The sequence below is a fragment of the Corythoichthys intestinalis genome, chromosome 13 (genome assembly GCF_030265065.1).
Source record: "Corythoichthys intestinalis isolate RoL2023-P3 chromosome 13, ASM3026506v1, whole genome shotgun sequence".
In the NCBI taxonomy this organism is placed as follows: domain Eukaryota; kingdom Metazoa; phylum Chordata; class Actinopteri; order Syngnathiformes; family Syngnathidae; genus Corythoichthys; species Corythoichthys intestinalis.
In genome coordinates, this window is record NC_080407.1 from 50,600,314 (window position 1) to 50,624,235 (window position 23,922).

The following is a 23,922-nucleotide window of genomic DNA, read 5'->3' on the forward strand; positions in this document are numbered from 1 at the left end:
AAGAAGACATCAGTCCTTGATGATATGGGGCTGCATGTCAGGCAAATGCACTGAGGAGATGGCTGTGGGTAAATCTTCATTAAAAAAAATTTTTTTTTGTTTGTTTTTATACATTGACACCTTTTTATAACAAAATCTCGATTCTTGGCAGGAGCATATCGATAACCTTTTGGGATACAAAGTATCACAATATATCACCATTCCGATATTTTCACACCCCTATATCACATGTCAACAAAAGGTTCCCAAGAAAAATGACCACGATTAGTTAAACATTCAGTCTTTTGAAGGCTCTCACGGGGCGGTCTGTGGGCAGGAAGAGGGATGCGTTTCGGATTATTGTCTGTTTGTGGATTGGACAGGAGGATTCGGGAGTGAAGGGAATAGTTGCCTTTCTCGCGCACACCATATAACTGTTTGCATTAGTCTAAAATATTCATTATAGTAAAGCATTAAGGAGACGTTAGTCCATGCCATTTGACACAGTGAAGTTGACCGGCTTATCAGCCCTAGCCTGATAAGCGAAGGAGAGGACGTCAGAATCTCTACGGTGGGGTCGGCGCGCCCTCGCCATGCCAAGGTAACATGTAGATAGCGCGGCGCCTTCGACATGCCTCAGTTGCCGTGGCAACCACTTCCCAACCATGAAAGATGATGCATGAACTTGACGCCCAAACCTGCCACAGAAGGAGGATCCCAAGCCAACACCCAGACACGCCTTCGGCCCGGCCCACTCCACCGCAGCTTTCAAAAGATTGAACATTTAGATAACAACTCGGGACATTGTTTTGCAGACCTTGAATTTAACATTGCCTCTCTGTTGTCTGTTTTTTACCTTGTTTTTGACCATTGTCGACAAATAAATTGTCAAGCTGTTTTCGGTGAACCTTCTTTAAACCAGTCAGAATGGAGTCAGTAAAAAGGGTTAACACCGGAGTGAACGCGTGGGATTTTGGTCCTCAGTGTCAAAGGGGCTCTTGGAGTCTTGTCAGTCATGTTATCAGTTGGATATCGTGTGTTCTGCGGTGTTCCTTGTGTTGGGACAGAGCATCCCGCCATTTGTCCGGGAGAACTGATTGCGAGAGTTGGTGCGTCAATCTTGCGCAGTCAATCTTGTACACTATGCATTTCCCATGAGGACCAGCGCACACCCACACAGTGTTGTAAAATCATGATCTCCTTGTCGCCTGAAGATGGTTCAAACAACATTTCTGTTTCCACGGCTATGTGAAGGTTGAATAGTAATCAGGTAATGAATCCAGTTGTGGCTAAACAATAGCATACGACGGTTAGCAACCGTGTGGCTTAGTGTAGCAAACTCGTCAGTGTTGACAGTGAGTAAAAGCCAGGCTATTTTTTTAAAAATGAATGGGGAAAGGGATAAGTGACATATTCTGTCAAGTAGTTAGCACATTTGTAGTTTTTTTTGTGTGACGGTTCCCGCCACCCTCCTCAAATTTAAAAAGCGATACAGACCTCATCAAGATATAAAAGAGGTTTAAAAAACAGGGTTGTGCAGACTTTCTAGATTAATTGGGTGTCAAAAACGTATTTTAGCATTTTAAATTTTGCGTCCACATAACACACAGATAACATACATAATAATTTGAACTTAACCAAGTCACATCGTCCGTGTTTTCCTTTATTACTGACCGTTTTTAATGCAAACATCGCTGAGATAAATGATCAGATTACTAGTTGTTACTGTGCAAAATAGGGCTGCAACTATCGATTATTTTAGTAGTCGATTAATCGATGAACTAGTTAGTTCGAATAATCGAGTAATCGGATAAGGAACAAAAAAAAAAAATGAGGATCGATGTACAACAAAATAACAACTTACATAGCAAACGTCCGCTAGCTTAAATGCTATAAAATGCTAATATTTTTTTTTTTTACAGGGCTCTTGACAAATTGTTCAGACTCTATTCCCACAAAAATGGCCCAATATACCTATAAACTAAATTAGGAATGCATTAAAAAACATTAGCTCAAACAAAAACTTAGCTTACGTTGGTCTTAACAGGGAGTAGTTGGATTCAGCCATGTGAAATGAAGCAGACCAGACTGCAGTGTATCCACCCTATTCAATGAAACTAAATGTAAACACTTTCAAAATAAACCATTACAACACCACTTTCATTAAACGAATACTGGAAGCAACAAAATTTAATTTGAATATTTTTTTCTAATCGAATACTCGGGTTAAGCGAATAATCGTTGCAGCACTAGTGCAAGATACGAGTGGAAATGTTATGCAATTGAGCCTGGTGATGTTCAGAAGGTGAGAAATAGAAGCGAGTTCGGGGGCCTGTCTCCTCAGAAGCTGGCTAAAAAGCAACTGGCCCAGTTCTGTCACTTGGATGTTGAATCTCCGGCTTGTAAAGTCACATCGGGGATTACAAGTCGCCTGGGTTGTGCTTCTCTTAGATGAGGAACAAACTGTTGTCTTTTTTTTTTTTTTTTTTTATCCTCTAGTCCCACATTGCAACACTTCAATCTTCTCTTATTCTCTCGCTCCGCATCGGAGGGAAAAAAAAAAAACACATCAAAGCGGACTTGGGACAATGACACCCGTCAGCTAATACATTTTGGGAAATGATCTGCTTGACACACGGGTTGGTGTGGAAGAACGTCATTCATGATTTCACTTGCTGTGCATCCGCTCACCACCAGAAGGAGCTCTGACCATTCGGTCTTCTGGCAAACCTTAACCCTCACCACTGCTACTAGAAAGCCCCTCCTAGTTTTTTGTGCACTTTTGCTGATAGATGCATTATTCTCATGTCACATTCCTATTAATTAAAAAAGAAATGTCCGATATCCTACTGGAAGACATTGATTTGGCTGTTTTTCAAATATGATGATGACAAGAGCAGTATAAAGTTAAAGAATATAAAAAAATACATTGTTGCAGTGGCGGAACTAATGCGAACTGGGCGCGATGAGTATCAATGGGACCCTTGAGTCCGTAATTTTCGGACTATAAGCCGCTACTTTTTCCCTTCATTTTGAATCCTGTGGCTTGTAGTCCAGTGCAGCTGATATGTTGATTTACTTGGGTTAATAGGTAAGACTTTATTTGACAGCGGTGTCATAAGACTATCATAAGACCGTTATAATAAGCACGTGTCACTACCATGGGCGTTACTGAATACTTATGACAGATGTCATTCAGTGTCATCCGGCAAATTATGTCACTAACTCCATTTATGTCCAGCTCGGATCGTTTACATCCATTCAAAAGTGAGATCATTTACCAGATGACACTAAAATACATCTTTTATAAGCATTTATTAATGCTCATGACACTGTCATATCATAATTATTATTGTCTTATGACAGTCTCATGGCACCACTGTCAAATAAAGTGTTGAATGAATGAATGAATGAATGAATGCTTTATTTGGACATGAGAAAAAAATAAAAATAGACAAAACAAACGAAAAAAAAAAAAATCAGACAGAACCAATGATATTCTCGAGATAACAGAAACAATAGTTAAGACAATAATAATGATAATAATAAACAAGATCAGAATGTATTCATTGTGTCCAAAAAGGAGTAAGATGAAGCATTTACTTATTAAAACCTACCCCCCATTTCTAATTTCTATTTCTGTTGCCAAATACCATAACTAGCAATGATTGAAACAACTGGAACAGTAACTGAAGAAATAATTTGCACAGAATTTGAACTTTGATTGTTATTTACATCTGTAATGCTGCAATGCATGCTAGGAGGCATGTTGGACGACAACAGTGTTGACCGCAGGTGGCAGCAGAGGTTGACTGCCATAAGACTGTCATAATTTTTATTTTTAATTTTAATTTTTTTTTTTTTTTTTTTTTATTAAGCCTGTCCTGTTCAGCTGTTTGACATGGAAAATGGAAGTCTAAGTGCCCGGATAGTCTGAACAGTTTTAATGTTTCACATTGACAGTCTGACATACTCCCTTTGTGATCATTCAACATACCTAATTTATTATGACAAAACAGCGAACAGGAAGGGGTTATGGGGGAACAAAAGAAAAGAAACACAACAGAAGAAAGAGAAGAAACACAAACAACAACAAGAAATACATTGAACGCCTAACTACACTAACTACTAATATGTTGGTGCTATCGTCAGCTAAATGTATTTCCGGTTGACACCATGTGGGGGGCCTGTTGACCAGGAAAAGAGGGGCAAGAGGGTGGGGGAGTCTATAAGTTGAGTGATAGAAAGGGGTAGAGTGTACACAAATCATCTCTGTGATTTAGTACCCAGTAATCGTGTGAATCCCTAGTGAGTGAAAGCCCGTTGGCGACCGACCCTACGCCGCCCCGCCACCGCCCGAGCGCGCCCAATAACATCCAGCCGCACGTGGGCCCTGCCGGGCACGCAGCAGCCACGCAGACGAGCGGAGACGCCACGTGGGCGCCGACACAGGGCCACGTCATAATTTTTCACATGACATTATCATGAGCATGAATGAATGCTTATGACATATCATTTTGTGTCATACGGCAAATTATCTCACTTTTGAATGGATGTAAAAGATCCGAGCTGGTTATAAATGGAGTTAGTGACATAACTAACTGCCCGATGACATTTATTAATGCCCATGGCAGTGTCATGTTAAAACTATGATGGTCTTATCAGAGTCTTTTGGCGCCACTGTCAAATAAAGTGTTACCACATACGATAACTAGCAATTAATGAAACAACTAGAACAGTAACTGAAGAAATAATTAGCACAGAACATGAGTTTTGTCATTTACATCTGTAGTGCTGCAATGCATGCTAGGAGGTTGAAGTGGGGTACCTAAGGATTCGATTACGATTCAGAGGCTACGAAATCGATTCTTGATTATTATTGAATATTGATTGTTATTTACCGTAATTTTCGCACTATTAGGTGCACCTTACTATAAGCTGCCATCCACCAAATTTGACACCAAAACGACATTTGTTCATAGATAAGCCGCAGTGAACTATAGTCTGCGGCTGTCCTCAGTATATTATTATTACTCTACAGTATATATTATTACCTCTGCTGCCACCTGCTGTCAACACTGTTGTCGCCCAACATGCCTCCTAGCATGCACTGCAGCACTACAGATGTAAATAATCAAAATTCATGTTTTATGCTAATTATTTGTTCAGTTACTGTTCCAGTTGTTTCATCAATTGCTAGTTATGGTATTTGGTAACACTTTATTTGATAGTGGCGCAATATGACTGTCAATAGACAATAACGGTAAATATTGTTACACTGACACTTAATGATCTGAATGAATAATCTTTCATAAGCATTCAGTAATGCCCATGATAGTGTCATGTCATAATTATGATGGTCTGATCACGCCACTGTCAAACAAAGTGTTACCAAATAAATCAACAAATAAGATGCACTGGACTATAAGCCACAAAGGATTCAAAATAAAAGAAAAAAGAAGCGGCTTATAGTCCAAAAATTACAGTACATCTGTAGCGCTGCGAGACATGCTAGGAGGCATGTTGGATGACAACAGTGTTGACAGCAGGTGGCAGCAGTGGTTTATTCTCTCCCACAAGGAGCAGTGATGGCCAAATGAAGCTTCTTGGAGCAATAAAGCTTTGCAGCCAATTGGTTCAAAGCTTCATAGTGATTCATTTGGTCTTATGACAGTTGTACGATTCTGGTCTAATAAATTGTTACCGGTTAATATCTTTTGCTGAAAAATATCCCATAATTCAATGAGGACAGCTTCGGCTTATAGTCCAATGCATCCTATTTATGAACAAATGCTGTTTTTGTGTCAAATTTATAATCGGGTGCGCCTTTTAGGAAGAAAATTACGGTAAATGTATAAAATACTGGCTCGAATTTTAGTCGCAAAGTGCCCCCATTTGGAGGCAGTCAGGACCCCTGTTGAACATTATTTTCTCAAACTTCTTTCACCTGAAGGTCATTTACACTACGCATTCAGTCCTTTTAATCTCAATGAAATATTAAAGAGTCACAGAACAAATGAAACAGTCGATTAACTATTAATTTGATCCGAAATAATAGTGTCTGAAAATTAACAGTTTGAATTATTAAGAATATGCATACACTATTTACCTGATCTACAAGGCCCACTTATCCATTTAAATTCAAATATTACACTTGAGCACGTTTTCAATGGACTAATCTGATGCAATCTAATCCTCAATTTATAGAGAATCCATGTAAGATTATGTATGCAAATGTGCTATGCTGAGCTTTTCCGTGATTTGCTTTAGCGAAGTGAGACAATGAGTGCGCGTGCACAGGTTGCTCATTTGATGCCGTCAATTTTCCTTACTAATGTTGGCTTTTGGAAGTAATTAAGCACATCTCACTCTGGTGAACTGACACACGAGCTACGCGGCGTCTCTCTCGGCACGTTTCTCCTTATCCTGAGATGATGGGAAACTTCACAGGAAGATGGAGTGAGCTTGCCACAACTTCACTCTTAAAACTAACTGACTGGGAACCTTTTTTGGTTTTAACGCACGCACGAGCGTTTTGGCATTCTGAGCAGCCCGGGCTAGCCATTATTAGCTCTGACAAGCCATTCGTTCCAATTACAATTAGCCTCCAAAATGTGAGCTAGTAAGCACGGCGAGTATAAGTGAAATTGATTGCGTCTCACCGCTGCACTCTGCAACTGCCAAGTGATGAGCTCAGCAGCAACAAAATGTGCAGGTAGTTGCTACACACAAGCCTTAAAACCCGTGGGATGGAATCATTAAAATTACCGTAATTTTCGGACTATAAGTCGCCACCCAACAAATCTGACACGAAAAACGGCATTTGTTCACCGCACCGGACTATCAGCCACAGCTGTCCTCACTGTATTATAGGATATTTCAAGGGCATAAGTTTGGTCTCAACTAGGGTTGTTCCGATCATGTTTTTTTGCTCCCAATTCAATTCCAATCATTCCCGATAATTTTTCCCGATCATATAAATTTTGGCAATGCATTATTAAAAAAATGAATAAAACTCGGACGAATATATACATTCAACATACAGTACATAAGTACTGTATTTGTTTATTATGACAATAAATCCTCAAGATGGCATTTACATTATTAACATTCTTTCTGTGAGAGGGATCCACGGATAGAAAGACTTGTAATTCTTAAAGGATAAATGTGACTTTGTATATTGTGACTAAATATTGCCATCTAGTGTATTTGTTGAGCTTTCAGTAAATGATACTGTAGCCATGCCCAAATGCATAATGGGAAGCACAACCATGACTGTGCGTCGTGGTACCAATTGATATATGTTCTATGCGTTGGGAAATAACATAGAGCAGGGGTGGGCATTACGTCGATCGCGATCGACCAGTCGATCGCAACGCTAGTGTGGGTAGCTCGCAGCATTTTTTTTTTTTTTTTAAATGTACATAGTTAATCATGTTATGTGAGCAAACATAATTTACCGTCCATTTTTTATTCATATTTTTTTAAATGTACACAGTTATTTGTGTTTTGTGAGCAACATACCCTCATATGTTGCTCACAAAGCATAATTACTGTAACTGTACATTTAAATTTTTTTCTTTTTTTTAGTTCACCCTCCTCTCTTAAGGTAGATCGCGGGAGGTTGTCTCATTTAAAAGTAGATCTTGGAGCAAAAAACTTTGAGCACCCCTGACATAGAGTGTTAAGAAAAAGATCAATTACTACCTTTCTTCCCCACATTGCTTCCCATGATATTTCTAATCGTAGGGAGAGGGATTGTAAGGCTTTAGCCAATTAAAAAAAGGCTCCAAAGGCTGCCAAAATTCACTCTACTCATTTTACACTGACTTTTAGCTCTATATATAGGTAAAACGGCGCCGTGTGTGGGTCGTGCAGCGCATGCGTTAATTCGTTCAATATTTTAACGTGATAAATTTTTTTCAAAATGAATTACTGCCGTTAACGGGATAAATTTGAGAACCCTACCTTAAGCCTAAACTAAAGACTCTGGATGAGTGTAACATATTATGTATGTAACGTTAAATACAATTAGAAAACGATTTAATTAAAAAATATATATATATTACAAAAAGGAAAGTCCGATATTTGCCGATTCCGATACTTTGAAAATGCCGTGATCGGACCCGATCGATCGGCATCTCTAGTCTCAACATTACCCTACCATCTCAACATTGGTAGGGTCGATATAACAGCATAACCTACCTGTACATTTAATGTTAATTGTTAGTTATGCTATTTGGTAACACTTTCTTTGACATCTGCGCCATAAGACTGTCATAAGACCATCATAATTATGACATGACACTGCCATGAGCATCAATGAATGCTTATGACTGATGTCGTTTTGTGTCATCCGGCTTCAAGAAGCTTCATTTGGCTATCACTGCTCCCTTGGGGGAGAAAGTCAACCTCTGCCGCCACCTGCTGTCAACACTGTTGTCATCCAACATGCCTCCTAACATGCATTGCGGCGTTAAAGATGTAAATAACGATCAAAATTCATGTTCTGTGCGAATTATTTCTTCAGTTACTGTTCTAGTTGTTTCATTAATTTGTAATTATGGTATTTTATAACATTTCATTTGACAGCGGCACCTTAAGACTGTCATAAGACCATCATAATTATGACATGACACTGCCATGAGCGTCAATGAATGCTTATGACTGATGTCATTTTGTGTCATCCGGCTTCAAGAAGCTTCATATGGCCATCACTGCTCCCTTGGGGGAGAAAGTCAACCTCTGCCGCCACCTGCTGTCAACACTGTTGTCGTCCAACATGCCTCCTAACATGCAATGCGACGTTACAAATGTAAATAATGATCAAAATTCATGTTCTGTGCGAATTATTTCTTCAGTTACTGTTGTATTTGTTTCATTAATTTCTAATTATGGTATTTTGTAACATTATATTTGACAGTGGCACCTTAAGACTGTCATAAGACCATCATAATTATGACATGACACTGCCATGTGCGTCAATGAATGCTTATGACCGACGTCATTTTGTGTCATCCGGCAAATTATTTCACTTTTAAATGGATGCAAAGATCCGAGCTGGACATAAATGGAGTTAGTGACATAATTTATAGTGTTATTAATGCCCATGATAATGTCATGTCATAATTATGACGGTCTTGTGGCAGTCTTATGACACCGCTTTCAAAGAAAGTGTTACCTATTAACCCAAATAAATCCAACAAATAAGCCGCAGGATTCAAAATGATGGGAAAATGTAGAGGCTTGTAGTCTGAGAAATTAAAAAACAGTCTTGTATGCACAGTGTATCCTGTAATAAGATAAAGAGACTTGAACTTAATAGTGAAAGAAGGGTTATTTTTGAAAAAACATAACAAAAAGGAAACCAACCTTGAAAAGTAAACCATAATTAGACAAGAAAAGTTATTCAAAGATATTTACAAACCGATGTGTAACTCGCAGCGATTCAAGAATTCATTTTCAGGGGCTTTGTATGTACCTGCCGCAGGTTGCGGGTCACGCGCACGTCATGCCAGCCGTTGTCGTTGAACTTGCCGTTGACGGGCTCCACCAGGGCCTCGAAGGCCCCGGAGCCCAGGTTGATCACCAGCCAGACGGCGCCGCTCTTCAGCGACAGGTTGACGTAGTCGGCGGACTTGCCCGTGTGCAGCATGAGACCGTTGCGCTGAAGCGTGCGGAAGGACAACGTGATCTCGTCGGTGCTGCTCTGGATCGGCGTCAGCGACAGGTCGTAGCAGAAGAACTCGTTGCCCTTGAAGGTTGCTACCGACTCTTCCTTTCCTGTCAGGGTGGATAAGATCAAAACGTGGTCATTTATACATTTAGTACATACTCTTAAACATGGTTACTACATCAGCAAATAATTGTAAAACGCAATCTCCCCATTCAGCTGCTTCCCTGCATTTGTTCACACCTCCACTCTAATGCTGCCTGATAAAAACAATTAGCCGTGCTTATTGACTGGAGTGACGCAGCTCGTCTAAAAATGTTTTTCAGAGCATAAATATTCGGCAGTGTTTCATCTGGGTGATGAATCGATTTTAACAAAGCAGACAGAATACAAGAAAAAATCCCAGCGAGATGAATACATAACGGGCTCACAAATCTTCCGCACTAATATATAGGGGTTTGACAGAATTTCAAAGTGGTGATCATAGGTTGGTAATAACGCATTACATTTACTCAGTTACATTTACTTGAGTTTTTTTTTTTTTTTTTTTTGAGAAAAATGTACTTCTTAGTTTTTCTCAGTAAGGGAATTGAAGATGAGATGTGGCTGGGTCTTTCAGCATGACAATGATCCCAAACACACAGCCAGGGCAACAAAGGAGTGGCTTCATAAGAAGCATTTCAAGGTCCTGGAGTGGCCTAGCCAGTCCCCAGATCTCAACCCCATGGAAATCTGTGGAGGGAGTTGAAAGTCCGTGTTGCCCAACAACAGCCCCAAAACATCACTGCTCTATAGAAGATCTGCATGGAGGAATTGGCCAAAATACCAGCAACAGTGTGTGAAAAGCTTGTGAAGAGTTACAGAAAATGTTTGGCCAACAAAGGGAACATAACAAAGTACTGACATGAACTTTTGGTATTGACCAAATACTTATTTTCCATCATAAATTATTTAAAAATCTAACAATGTGATTTTCAGGGTTTTTTTTCCCCACATTCTGTCTCTCATGGTTGAGATTTACCCATGTTAACAATTACAGGCCTCTCTAATATTTTCAAGTGGGAGAACTTGCACAATTAAATATTTATTTGCCCCACTGTATATGTAAAACTATGGCCAAGAATGGTGTTCATGGGAGGACTCCACGGGGGATGTCACTGCTGTCTAAAAAAAAAAAAAAAAAAAAACTCTGGCAAATCTAATGTTCGCAAAAAGGCACTTGGACACTCCACAAAAGTTGTGGTAAAATATTTTGTGGACTGATGAAACCAAAGTTGAATTGTTTGGGAGGAACAAAAAAGGTCATGTGTGGAGGAAAAATGGAACAGCTAACCAACATCAACACCTAATCCTCACCGTGACGCATGGTGGATGGAGTATCATGATTTGGGGCTGTTTTGCTGCCTCAGGGCCTGAACAACTTGCAACCGTTAAAGGAAGAATTAATTCAAAGTTTATCAGGGTGTTTTACAGGAAACCCAAAGGCTGTCTGTCCGACAGTTGAAGCTAAAAAGAGGATGGATGCTGCAACAAGACAATGATCCAAAACACAGAAGTAAATAGACTTAAGAATGGTTTCAGAAGAACAAAATACACGTTCTGGAGTGGCCAAGTCAAAGTCCAGACTTTAGATGCTGTGGCATGATTTAAAGACCGCGATTCATGCCAGACATCCCAGGAATCTGTCTGAACTACAGCAGTTTTGTAGAGAAGAATGGGTCACGATCGATGTGGCAGACTGATCTGCAGCGACAGAGAGCATCTGGTTGAAGTTCTTGTGCTAAAGGGGGTGCCAAAAAAATATTAAATGTGATGGTTCACGCACTTATTTTTCCCCACTTCTGTCATTGTTCGCATACTATCCTCATTAAAAAATGAAAACATATACCATAATTTTCGCACTATAAGGCGCACCTGACTATAAGCCGCCACCCATCAAATTTTACACAAAACTGCATTTGTCCATAGATAAACCGCACTGGACTATAAGCCGCAGTTGTGCTCACTGGATTGGTTTGACAGCGGCATTATACGACTGTCATAAGCTCAAATGAACCATCATGAAGCTTTGAACCAATTGGCTGCAAAGCTTCAAGAAGCTTCATTTGGCCATCACTGCTCCCTTGGGGGAGAGAGTCAACCTCTGCTGTCAACACTGTTGTTGGCCAACATGCCTCCTAGCATGCATTGCAGCGCTACAGATGTAAATAACAATCAAAATTCATGTTCTGTGCTAAATATTTCTTGAGTTACTGTTCCAGTTGTTTTATTAATTGGAAGTTCTGGTATTTGGTAACACTTTATTTGACAGCTGCAACATAAGACTATCATAATTAAGACATGACACTGTCATGAGCATTAATGTATGTTTATAACAGATGTTATTTTGTGTTATCAGGCAAATTATGTCACTTTTGAGTGGATGTAAAAGATCAGAGGTGGATAGAAACAGAGTTAGTGACATAATTTGCCGGATGACACTTAGTGACATCTGTCATAAGCATTCAGCAATGCCCATGTTAGTGTCATGTCATAATTATCACGGTCTTATGACCCCGCTGTCAAATAGAGTGTTATCTATTAACCCAAATAAATCAACAAATAAGCCGCACTGGACTATAAGCCGCAGGATTCAAAATGTAGGGAAAAAGTAGCGGCTTATAGTCAGAAAATTACGGTAAATGTTTCGGGGGGGTTTTTTGTTGTTGTTGAAGCAGACACTGTTTTTTTATCTGTGTGATTTTGACAAAGATTAAATCACATTTGATGATAATTTTATGCAGAAATGTGAGAAATTCCAAAAGGTTCAGATACTTTTTCATACCACTGTATCCAGCATGGGTGTGTACTGCCATTGTGCACGCCTGGTACGGAGAAAACTCACAAACATGACAAATTTGGACTGAAACGGCTGTTTTTGGATGGGAAAAACTAAAAACAGATCCTTAGCACTCCTTGCTATGAGTGACTTCCAGCACCCCTGTTCATAGCTGTTTATTAGTCCTGTTGTAGAGCATTGTAGAATGATTTCCTGAACCATGTATCGATAATCGTGAGATCATCGAACCTTGTATCACAAATTGTATGGTATCGTGAGCTACCCAGAGCTTTCCACTCCTGCAAATAATTTTGTGTATTAGACCAAACATCATATTGGTACCGCCACAACCAGCTACGCCAAATAATTTGGCGGTACATTTGTCGTCACCGTGCACTTCCACAACCTGTGACAGTTCAGATAAATAAGTGCCATCATTGCCTGGAGGGCAACCCTAACACACAAACAATATGCGCGCATGTGCTCACATGGAGCGAAACGTTTTATGATGGCTGGGATGGAGAAAAAGCTCTTTAAAGGCACATTTTCTCCCGGAAATTGGCATTTTGAGCAATCGCAAGTGAAGTGTGAATTGACATAGAAAAGAGCCATTAAAGAAGAAACAGTGATAGGCGGCGAGCTGTGGCGCTGGAAACAAATAAAAAGTAAATCCCCTCGAGGGAAGCCTTGCGGCGATGCTGATGTTGGCAGCGCAAAAGCAGCCATTTTCAATGATGCTAAGTATGTTAACCGCGCGATCGCCTGCACGAGCTGACTGCGCGCTTTCGCGTGTTTACGCCTTTTTAGTAAACAAGGCTGAGAACGCGAGATAAAGCCGAAACTGAAACCGCCACGAGCTCAGATGTTGTCCGCTATTATTGCCAAACGCCAGAGAGGTTAAGTCGCTTTTGGCCGTTATTTGCCGAGAGTCATGACAATATTCCCGCTTCTAAAGAGGAGTTGTCACGTCAACTTTCGCGGAATCTAATTAAAACCAACAATTAGTGTCGCCATGCTTTCTCGCGCGTCTCGTTACATTCTCAGTTCGGCTCGCCGCTGCCGAGTCGGAGGCCTCGCGTCGTACCTTGATGAAAGTCGGGACCTAAAGTGCTGTCGAGGTCCCTATTAACCTCGCAGTAAGCCCCTACGTGGATAAGGAAATCAGACCCGTCAAGAGAAATCAACCCGATGGTGGCTAATGTAAAAAGGATTGATCGCAATTCTTTTACAATGTATTCAGACACAGGGCTGTCAACAGACTTAATGGCGCCCGGGTACAATAGACCATTATAGGGCACCGCCCCCGCCTCACCCCTTCCACCGGCTTGTCACGACAACATACGCAGTACTTTAACAATTTGCAAGAAATGATAGTGCAAATTTTCAAATGATTTAATTTGAGATGGACAGTTAAATTTAACAGACCGTAATGTGATGTGACACAATATAAACAATTTCCATCTATTTTCCCAAGTAGGCTACAATACAGTACAACTGAGAGTGCTATGCCCGCCTGCTAATCAACAAAACAGTATAACTAAACATCCTGTGGCTGCCCCCTCTACATCCCTGGGGTTATCAAGCTCTCAAACAGTAATGCGCCTAAATATTTTGACAGCAAAGTCATTTATAACATCAGTCAATGGAGAGCATGGTGTTACCGGCATCCCCAAGGGGCCACTGTCCCCTACAATATGACTGGCTTTACCAATTTGACGCAGAGGTGGGCGAGCGTAAGGGGGTGAGTTACAGTAGGATTTGTTGAGAGTTGTTGCGTGGTAGCGCTGAGTTGAGTGGCTTTAAGTCCCCCGTTGTTAATAAAAGTTCCAGCAAAAAGCCATCCGACGTGTCTCTGCATTGTGAAAAAAAAAGGAAAAAATTTTGCGAGTGTGAATTGGAATGACTCATGAGGACCATAGTGCTCACAAAAGATATGCCGATTAGGGTCATTAGGGATGATCCTTCTCTGGTTACAAAATTGATTTGGATCAACTGATCCGTCCTTGATAGTTCTAGTGTTAAGATGGCGGCTGTTTACTAACGCCGGCGAGTCTATCATTTCGCATCTAGTTCTACATACATGTGATATCTACCGTAGCATCATGCGCGCGTAGTTTGTAGGTTATCAGCTACAGTCAGACATTATTGGAGCCACCTAGCATCGCGTTTGCAACAGCGTAATTAGAGTGGAAAATAAGTATTTGGTCACCTACAAACAAGCAATATTTCTGGCTGTCAAAGAGGTCTAACTTCTAACGAGCTCTAACGAGGCTCCACTCATTACCTTTACTAATGGCACCTGTTTTAACTCATTATCGGTATAAAAGACATCTGTCCACAATCTCAGTCAGTCACACTCCAAACTTCACTATGGCCAAGACCAAAGAGCTGTCGAAGGACACCAGAGACAAAATTGCAGAACTGCACCAGGCTGGGAAGACTGAATCTGCAATAGGTAAAACGTTTGGTGTAAATAAATCAACTATGGGAGCAATTATTAGAAAATGGAAGTCATACAAGACCACTGATAATCTCCCTCCATCTGGGGCTCCATGCAAGATCTCACCCGGTGGCATCAAAATAATAACAAGAACGGTGAGTAAAAATCCCAGAACCACACAGGGGGGCCTAGAGAATGACCTACAGATAGTTGAGACCACAGTAACAAAGGCTACTATCAGTAACACAATGCGCCGCCAGGGGCTCAAATCCTGCACTGCCAGATGTGTCCCCCTGCTGAAGAAAGTACACGTCCAAGCCCGTCTGTGGTTCGCTAAAGAGCATTTGGATGATCCAGAAGAGGACTCGGAGAATGTATTATGGTCAGATAAAACCAAAATAGAGCTTTTTGGTAGTAACACAGGTTCTCGTGTTTGGAAGAGAAAGAATACTGAATTGCATCCGAAGAACACCATACCCACTGTGAAGCATGGGGGTGGAAACATCATGCTCTAGGGCTGTTTTTCTGCAAAGGGACCAGGACGACTGATCTGTGTAAAGGAAAGAATGAATGGGGCCATGTATCGAGAGATTTTGAGTGGAAATCTCCTTCCATCAGCAAGGGCATTGAAGATGAGACGTGGCTGGGTCTTTCAGCATGACAATGATCCCAAACACACAGCCAGGGCATCAAGGGAGTGGCTTCATAAGAAGCATTTCAAGGTCCTGGAGTGGCCTAGCCAGTCTCCAGATCTATAGAAAATCTGTGGAGGGAGTTGAAAATCCGTGTTGCCCAACGACAGCCCCAAAACATTACTGCTCTAGAGGAGATCTGCATGGAGGAATGGGCCAAAATACCAGCAACAGTGTGTGAAAAGCTTGTGAATAGTTACAGAAAACGTTTGGCCTCCGTTATTGCCAACAAAGGGTAAATAAAGTATTGAGATGAACTTTTGGTATTGACCAAATACTTATTTTCCACCATGATTTGCAAATAAATTATTTGATTTTCATGTTGACAATTACAGGCCTCTCTAATATTTTCAAGTGGGAGAACCTGCACAATTAGTGTTTGACTAAATACTTATTTGCCCCACTGTCGTATGTGCCGTGCACTGCTTCAACCAGTTATAAGCAAAGACCTTCAATGTTGTCAATCAACAGATTAAATTAACACAAACACGAACTTTCAAAATGTGACCTGCAGCAACATTTAAAGATTGGCGGGAAGGGGGGAGAAAAAAAACAGAATCCAATCAAGAGTCCTTATACGCCAAGGGCTCTTAAAGTATGTGACAGCCACCACCGCACTTACTCATGGCTTTGAATAAAGCGTCACAACATTGGCTTTTAATTCAAGTGCCTGATCAGAGGCGTTGCTATTGTGCCGTGTACCAAAAAAAGATTCATCACTCTAAAAGACACTTAAAAGAAACCAACAGAACGACATTTCTGGTATGAAGTGGTTTCCATTGATTGTAAATCACTGGTGTATACAGTACATTGGGAATTTTTTGCAGATAAACGAAGGAAATACGATCGCCCGAGGGTGCTCAACCTAGAGTAGCACATGTTGCACCTTTATGACTGTAACATCCAGAGCGACATCGATAAAAAGCGTTTTATGTGTGCTTCTTGTGCTTTTTTTATGACCGCCATTTGTGTGGCAAGTCACATGTTGTAAATATCGACGGATCACAGTTGTTGGTCGCAATTGACAAGCGAGTTTCCTCGTTCTGCGAGTTAGAGCGGGTCACCGTGCGAAGGTTGTGTCATTATCTGCGCTACGTGGGTGGGAATTTGGTCCTCCGCTCTCACTTCGCTCTTTCAAAGTGAAGTGGCACTTTAGAAACTAGGCGAGGCGGGTGCCGGGGGTCCTCGTGTGCAGCAGGTGGTGCCGTTGTGGCTTCTGTTGCAGAAGTGCTTTGTAAGTGTCAAAAGAATTAAAGCTGAAGGGAGTCAAATTTACGTCACTAGCTACACTTTAAAGTTATTATTTCAATAGTCAAAGCAAATTAGATTGATGGAAAGCATGGATTAATACATTTTATACAGAACATGTTTAATAGTGTCGCCATTTTCGTGCCGCCGGTAAGAATTCTGTCACCTCACTGTGTACCGATACCGCTTTTTTTCCCCCTTTAAATTACTGTTGAGGTCTCAAAAAGTACATACAGTGTATGACAAAAGTGAGTACATCCCTCCCATTTCTGCAGATATTTAAGTATATCTTTTCATGGGACAACACTAACAAAATGTGACTTTGACACAAAGAAAAGTAGTCTGTGTGCAGCTTATATAATAGAGTTAATTTATAGTGTTGTTCCGATCATGTTTTTTTGCTCCCGATCCAATCGTTTTAGTTTAAGTATCTGCCGATCCCGATATTTCCTGATCCGATTGCTTTTTTTTTTGCTCCCGATTCAATTCCAATCATTCCCGATAATTTTTCCCGATCATATACATTTTGGCAATGCATTAAGAAAATAATGAATAAAACTCGGACAAATATATATATTCAACATACAGTACATAAGTACTGTATTTGTTTATTATGACAATAAATCCTCAAGATGGCATTTACATTATTAACATTCTTTCTGTGAGAGGGATCCACGGATAGAAAGACTTGTGAATTTGTATATTGTGACTAAATATTGCCATCTAGTGTACTTGTTGAGCTTTCAGTAAATGATACTGTGGCCATCCCAAATGCATGATGGGAAGTGGACCCATGGCTGTGCGTCGTGCTACCAATGGATATATCTTCTCTGCTTTGGGAAATAACTTATGGTGTTAAGACAATGATCATTAGCCATCTTGCTTCCCATGATATTTCTAATCATAGGGAGAGGGATTGCAAGGCTTTAGCCAATTAAAGGAAGGCTCCAAAGGCTGCCGAAATTCACTCTACTCATTTTGCGCTGCCTTTTATCTCTCTATAGTGGTAAAACAGCGTTATTGCAGATTGAGCGTTAAAATGAGTGAGAGGGTCGTGCAGAGCATACATTAATTGCGTTGAATATTTTAACGTGACACATTTTTTAATTAATTGATTGCGGCCGTTGTCGGGATATTTTTGTTTACCCTACCTTAAACCTAAACTAAAGACTCTGGATGAGTGTAACATATTATGTCTGTAACGTTAAATACAATTAGAAAACGATTTAAATAAAATATATATATATATTAAAAACAGGCATGGCCAATATTTTTTTTGCCGATTCCGATACTTTGAAAATGACGTGATCGGACCCGATCGAGCTCTATTAATTTATTTCCCCTCAAAATAACTCAATATAGCCATTAATATCTAAACCCCCGGCAACAAAAGTGAGTACACACTCCGCTTCAGTCGGTCAAAATCGGGTCGCAGTTATTCTCAAACACTTGAAGCGATCCAACGCCGGATTTAGGTTGAAAAACTACGAAAGCTGTACCGCATACAAACATGAAGGATTGTCTCAGGAGTGATTTGTCCGAGGATTCAAGGTAATTATTATATTTATACTGTGAAGTAGGGGTGTGGGTCAGTGACGCTGTGGGGCTGTTTCGCTTCCAAAGGCCCTGGGAACCTTGTTAGGGTGCATGGCATCATGAATGCTTTGAAATACCAGGACATTTTAAATCAAAATCTGTTGTCCTCTGCACGAAAGCTGAAGATGGGTCATCACTGGGTCTTTCAGCAAGACAATGACCCTAAACATATGGCCAAATCTACACAGAAATGATTCACCAGACACAAAATCAAGCTCCTCTCATGGCCATCTCAGTCCCCAGACCTTGTTTTGTTGGCAAAAAGGTATTGTACAAAGTATTAACACCAGGGGTGCTAATAATTGTGACACACATTATTTGATGTCAAATATTTTTTTCTTTATGTGGGATTTTTTCCCCACTGAATGAATGCACTTGTATTGAAGGTTGGACTTTTCTCTTGTTTTCCATGAAGGTCCCATATAATTTGAATTAAAAAAATATATTAGAAGCAAAAAAACATCGTTTTCAGGGGTGCCAATAATTATGGAGGGCGCTGTAAGTCATTTGTACTTATTTTTCTGAATGTATGTTACTTATGTCTTTATTATTAAAAAAAAAAAAGTAAATATTTACATTAACTTCAATTTAAATATACATCCTCTGTTCTTAAGTAGTTAAAATTGAGATTTGGCATTTAGTATGTGAGGAAATGAGGAAAAATAAACATTAGGAGATGGAGGATGGGGTTATTGCTGTTTTTGTTAACTTTTATTTTGCAAATCATTGAAAAAATACAATTTTCAATGAAAATCAGTTTTTGTATGTGTTATAGAAATAACGGTGCTAAAACAGTTTTCTTTGCATTTCAGTAGGTTAAAAGGTTTGACACCTCCCCCCCAAAAATAAATAAATAATAATAAAATGAAAGAATAAATAAATAAATACATTTTCTGGCTCCGTGGCGACCTTTACGTCGGGGAGTTCCGGCAAGAAATTCTAGCCACTTTCACCCCTGATGCTACATGATGCATGCGAACCACTAGCCTTGAATTAACACCATCTCAATTCCATTATTATGACTTTTTTAGGGGATAAAAAATGTAAAAACCCTCAATTTTTGAGTTCATATTCACTGATCACAACAATGACCTCCAGACCTGTTGAATCAAGAAATCTCTGAAATACAACCCGTCTATAAAAATGAAGCCGCGACAAAATGCCGTCATCCGAAGGAATTCAATAATGGATGAGTAATAAAGTAATGGACATCTATCAAGCTGGAAAGGGTTATAAAGTCATTTCGAAAGCTTTAGGACTCCAGTGAACCACGGTGAGTGCCATTATCCGCAGATGGGGCGAAAAAAAAAAATCAAGGAATGGTGGCGAGCGTTCAGCCTACAAAAATTTCTGAAAGGTCACAAAGGAACCAAGAACAAATCTAAAGAACTGCTTCATTTATGTTAGGTAAATTAGAATTCTAGGTTTGCATCAGCTATTTTTACTTGATGATTTCGCATTTGATCTTAAACATAAAAGCACAATTCGGTAAGTCCTATTATAACTTGCAAGCAAATTATGGAAATATGCACTCTATACTGTATACTGCGTATGCAAACAAGTGTGGCTTGTCATAAACGCGCCCTCGCGCAGTCATTTGACAAGCCTTTTCAACAGCAGACATTTCATTTTCCAGATACACGCAACACAATGCGGCGAGAATCTTAATGAAGCCCAATTTAAAATGCATACAACAATACATAAATAAATAAGCAATGTGACAGGTCTCAGAGTGCGGGGGAGGATATTAAAGAACAAATATAAGGAATCCAAAGAAAAACCTCACAGAGAAAACATTTTCGCTTCACATAACCTATGAAAATGAACAATAATTACAACTGAAAAAGGTCAATCATCAGTGGCGTCATTAGGCCTATTTTAGGTCTGAAATAATTGTGTTTTTTGATCAAAAATAAATAAATATACATACAAAAAAAAGCTGACATATTCACCATGAAGTAAACAGAATATTACTTCAACTCAATAATCATTTAACCTGTCATTATTAACTTAAAGAGCATACGACAGGAGAGAAAAAAAGTCTTAAATGGCATTATTATGTGAATTAGAATCATATTTTGAGACAATTCGACTATATACAACAATTTAGCAAAGCGCAGATGACAAGAAATTTGTATTTTAATCTGCCTGTTAGCCACGCCTACCATTACAGGGCTTTAGCGTCCCCAACAGGTGGATGACGTCAGCGGTAGACTGGGCTCATCGGTTTTACTATTCAGCCCATTAAGGGGGAATTATTCAGAACGAGGAAAACGCGATGAAGAGAGCCGCAAAATGTCATTGTTTCAGTCTCTCTACTCCAATATTTTTACAGGATATTATTTTTATCCAAGTATTATTAATAATATAATTAATTATTAATAAATGGCATGGTCATGACAAATAACAGTCTTGTGCTAAATGGATTATGAAATAATAGAAATGCATTTATTTAGGACGACATGGCAAAATTACTCCATAATGGTCAAAACTGTCGACTTCACCTTTACTGTCGCACCTCCCGAACGATATTTTATGACACCTAAATCAGACATATGTCATTTCCCTTCCCCGGCTTCGGAGAATGTAAACAAACCAAAAGGCGTGACAGCTAGCCGACATGCTAACCCGAACCGAGTGATGTTTCAAAGTCTTCGAAGCAGAAAATTACACATACCTAGCCCGGATTATTTGACATGACGACTGGGTTGTCGATTGTCTTCGCAAGAGCAATTTACAGTTCGTTCCCCACAGGAGGGTGGCTGCAGTTGTTGTGCAGCTAACGTGCTGCTAATGTGCATGAGGAGAGCTTTTTACATGCCTATCAATGATCAAACGTAAGTAGTCCTTTATTTAAAGAAAGTTTGTAGTGTTTACTTTATTATAACTGTATTAATATTTGACATAATACTAAACAAGATGTTTACTCACTTCCTCGTAAGTCCAATGGTGCCACAGTAGTAGGGCTTGGCCAATATCCACGGTGAATGGGAACCGTTTGAAACTCCAAAAAGGCGCACACGCCTCTCCCTCATAAAGATTTTTCTGCAGCCGTTTGACTGGCGTGATGCGAAAAATATTGATCCGCAAAATCAGATGAATCCTTAGTCCTCATACACAACAGTAAGGCTGTTTAGTGAAGAGGACGCCTTCACCCGTATACGTCACAGCGCCCTCCTCCTCAATGCAAGACCGAAGCCGGAAGTCACTCATTTTCATGGGGCGGGATTAAAAAAAACTAAATACATATAGCGATCGCTTCCACACACATCCAAGCGGTCCATATCATTCAGGAGCATAAAATGCCGCGTGTATTATGAAATAAACCTACTTTTTCGTGTCACATACACTTTAAATATCCTCATAAATCTGTCTGTTTCCCCTCACTTCATAGAGCAAAGTAGAAAGCCCCTTCAGTGTGTCGTTATCCAATCCATTCCACTTGCTCGTATAGAGAACGCCCACATCATTAAAAACCCAGTCCATGTTTTCTCTATGACCTTGCTTGTACCAGCACCGTGTGTGTGTATACCTCTGAGGCACACAGAGCAGAGCGTAAATAGATGGATGAAGGATGGACATAAGAAGGTTTTTCAAGAAAGTGAGTATTTATCAGTGCTGGTCGTGACAGAAGCTTAGCTCCAATCCCCAGCTAACAGCTGAAAGTCCGATGTACAACCCCTGGCAAAAAGTAAGGAATCACCAGTCTCGGACGAGCACTCACTCAGACATTTTATCATGTAGAACAAACTCAGATAAGCTTGAAAAAATAATGAATTAGTTCAAAATTACAACTCTTTAGCAGTCAGAAACCCGAAGAGAAATTAATAAAAACCATTGTGGTGGACTGAAGGAATTTTAAAGTTTTCTTCAGGCAGTCATCTTTGTAAATCTCACTGGAACAGCACCAAACAAAAGTTCCCGCATCATCACCTTGTCCAATGCAGATTCTTGACTCTTTACACCTTGTCCAATGCAGATTCTTGACTCTTGATAAGGTTATGATGCTGGAACCTTTGTTTGGTGCCGTTTCAGTGAGATTTACAAAGATGACTGCCTGAAAAAAACATCAAAATTCCCTAAGTCCTTGATGATATGGGGCTGCATGTCAGGCAAAGGCACTGGGGAGATGGCTGTGGTTAAATCTTCAATAAATGCAAGTTTACATTGAAATTTTTAGACAGCTTTCTTATCCCTTCAATTGAAAAAAATGTCATTTTCTAAGATGACCATACATCATTCAATTGTGATGGTTCACTTAAAATATGAAAACCTATAAAAATTTGAGTGGTTTTAGTTAAAGCAGACACTGCTTTTTCATCTGTGTGATTTTGACAAAGATCAGATCACATTTGATGTTGATTTTCTGCAGAAATGTGAGAAATTCCAAAAGGTTCAGATACTTTTTCATACGACTGTAGGTCCTTGACTTCAAGGCTAAATACAATAAATCAATAGTGTTATGGACATACATTTCTATGTTCCCTTTGCGTATGCATATGGAGCCTTTTATTCTCAGTATCTCGCATTCACATTCTTTAATCATGTTTGAAAAATATTTTAAAAGCCCACTGCAAAAATTATAATGTTATGATATTGGAATTTAACACCTCAAATTTATGGAGATAGAATAGTGCCAAAAGAAGTGAGGTTGTAAAATGAAAATTATCCCTGTAAAATGACCAATTTAAAAAAAAACACTTCTATTATCAAATTTTGCGTTGTAAAATAAACATGAAAAAAAAACTCGAAGGAATAAATTGTTCTACAAGTTGTTTTTTTTCTGTTTGCAAGTATTTTTTTTATTTTTTATTTTTTCCTTCACTACTGGTTAAAAATTACCAATTACAAGTGCACAAGTTTTGTCACAATCTTGTCGAGTTTTATGAGCCAAAAAAGATACTCGTAACCTAGTTTTAAAATTAAAAAAATACCTGTAAAATGACTAATTTTAACTTGTAAAACAAAAAAAACAACAACTTGTATTTCCAAATTTTGTGTTGTGAAATAAACATGAAAAAAAACAATGTAAAAAAAAAAATTTCTGCCAGTTTTTTTTTTCCGTTTACAAGTGATTTTTTGTTCTACAGGTGTTTTTTCTTCACTACGGGTTAAAAATTACCACTTACAAGTGCACAAGTTTTGTAACATTCTTGTCGAGTTTTATGAGCCAAAGAAGATACTCGTAACCTAGTTTTAAAATAAAAAAAAATACCTGTAAAATGACTAATTTTAACTTGTAAAACAAAAACAACCTGTATTTCCAAATTTTGCGTTGTGAAATAAACATGAAAAAAACACAATGTAAAAAAAAAATTCTAGAAGTGTTTTTTTCCCATTTACAAGTAATTTTTTTTTTGTTCTACGGGTGTTTTTTCTTTCCTACAGGTTAAAAACCAACAATTACAACCTCACGAGTTTTCTCTCCCCCTTGTCGCGTTTTCAGAGACAAAAGTCACTTGTAACCACAGACGAA

General features: G+C 39.4%; 1 protein-coding gene across 2 annotated transcripts in view; it reads right to left on the reverse strand.

The window, feature by feature from the left end:
• The window catches only part of LOC130928636 (neurexin-2-like), a 774,303-nt gene that overhangs the window by 348,764 nt on the left and 401,617 nt on the right, over positions 1–23,922 (reverse strand). For both annotated transcript variants that reach the window (XM_057855357.1, XM_057855358.1), the window contains one exon: positions 9,461–9,762. In XM_057855357.1, the coding sequence (XP_057711340.1) occupies positions 9,461–9,762 (302 nt within the window). The remainder of the gene's footprint in view (positions 1–9,460; positions 9,763–23,922) is intronic.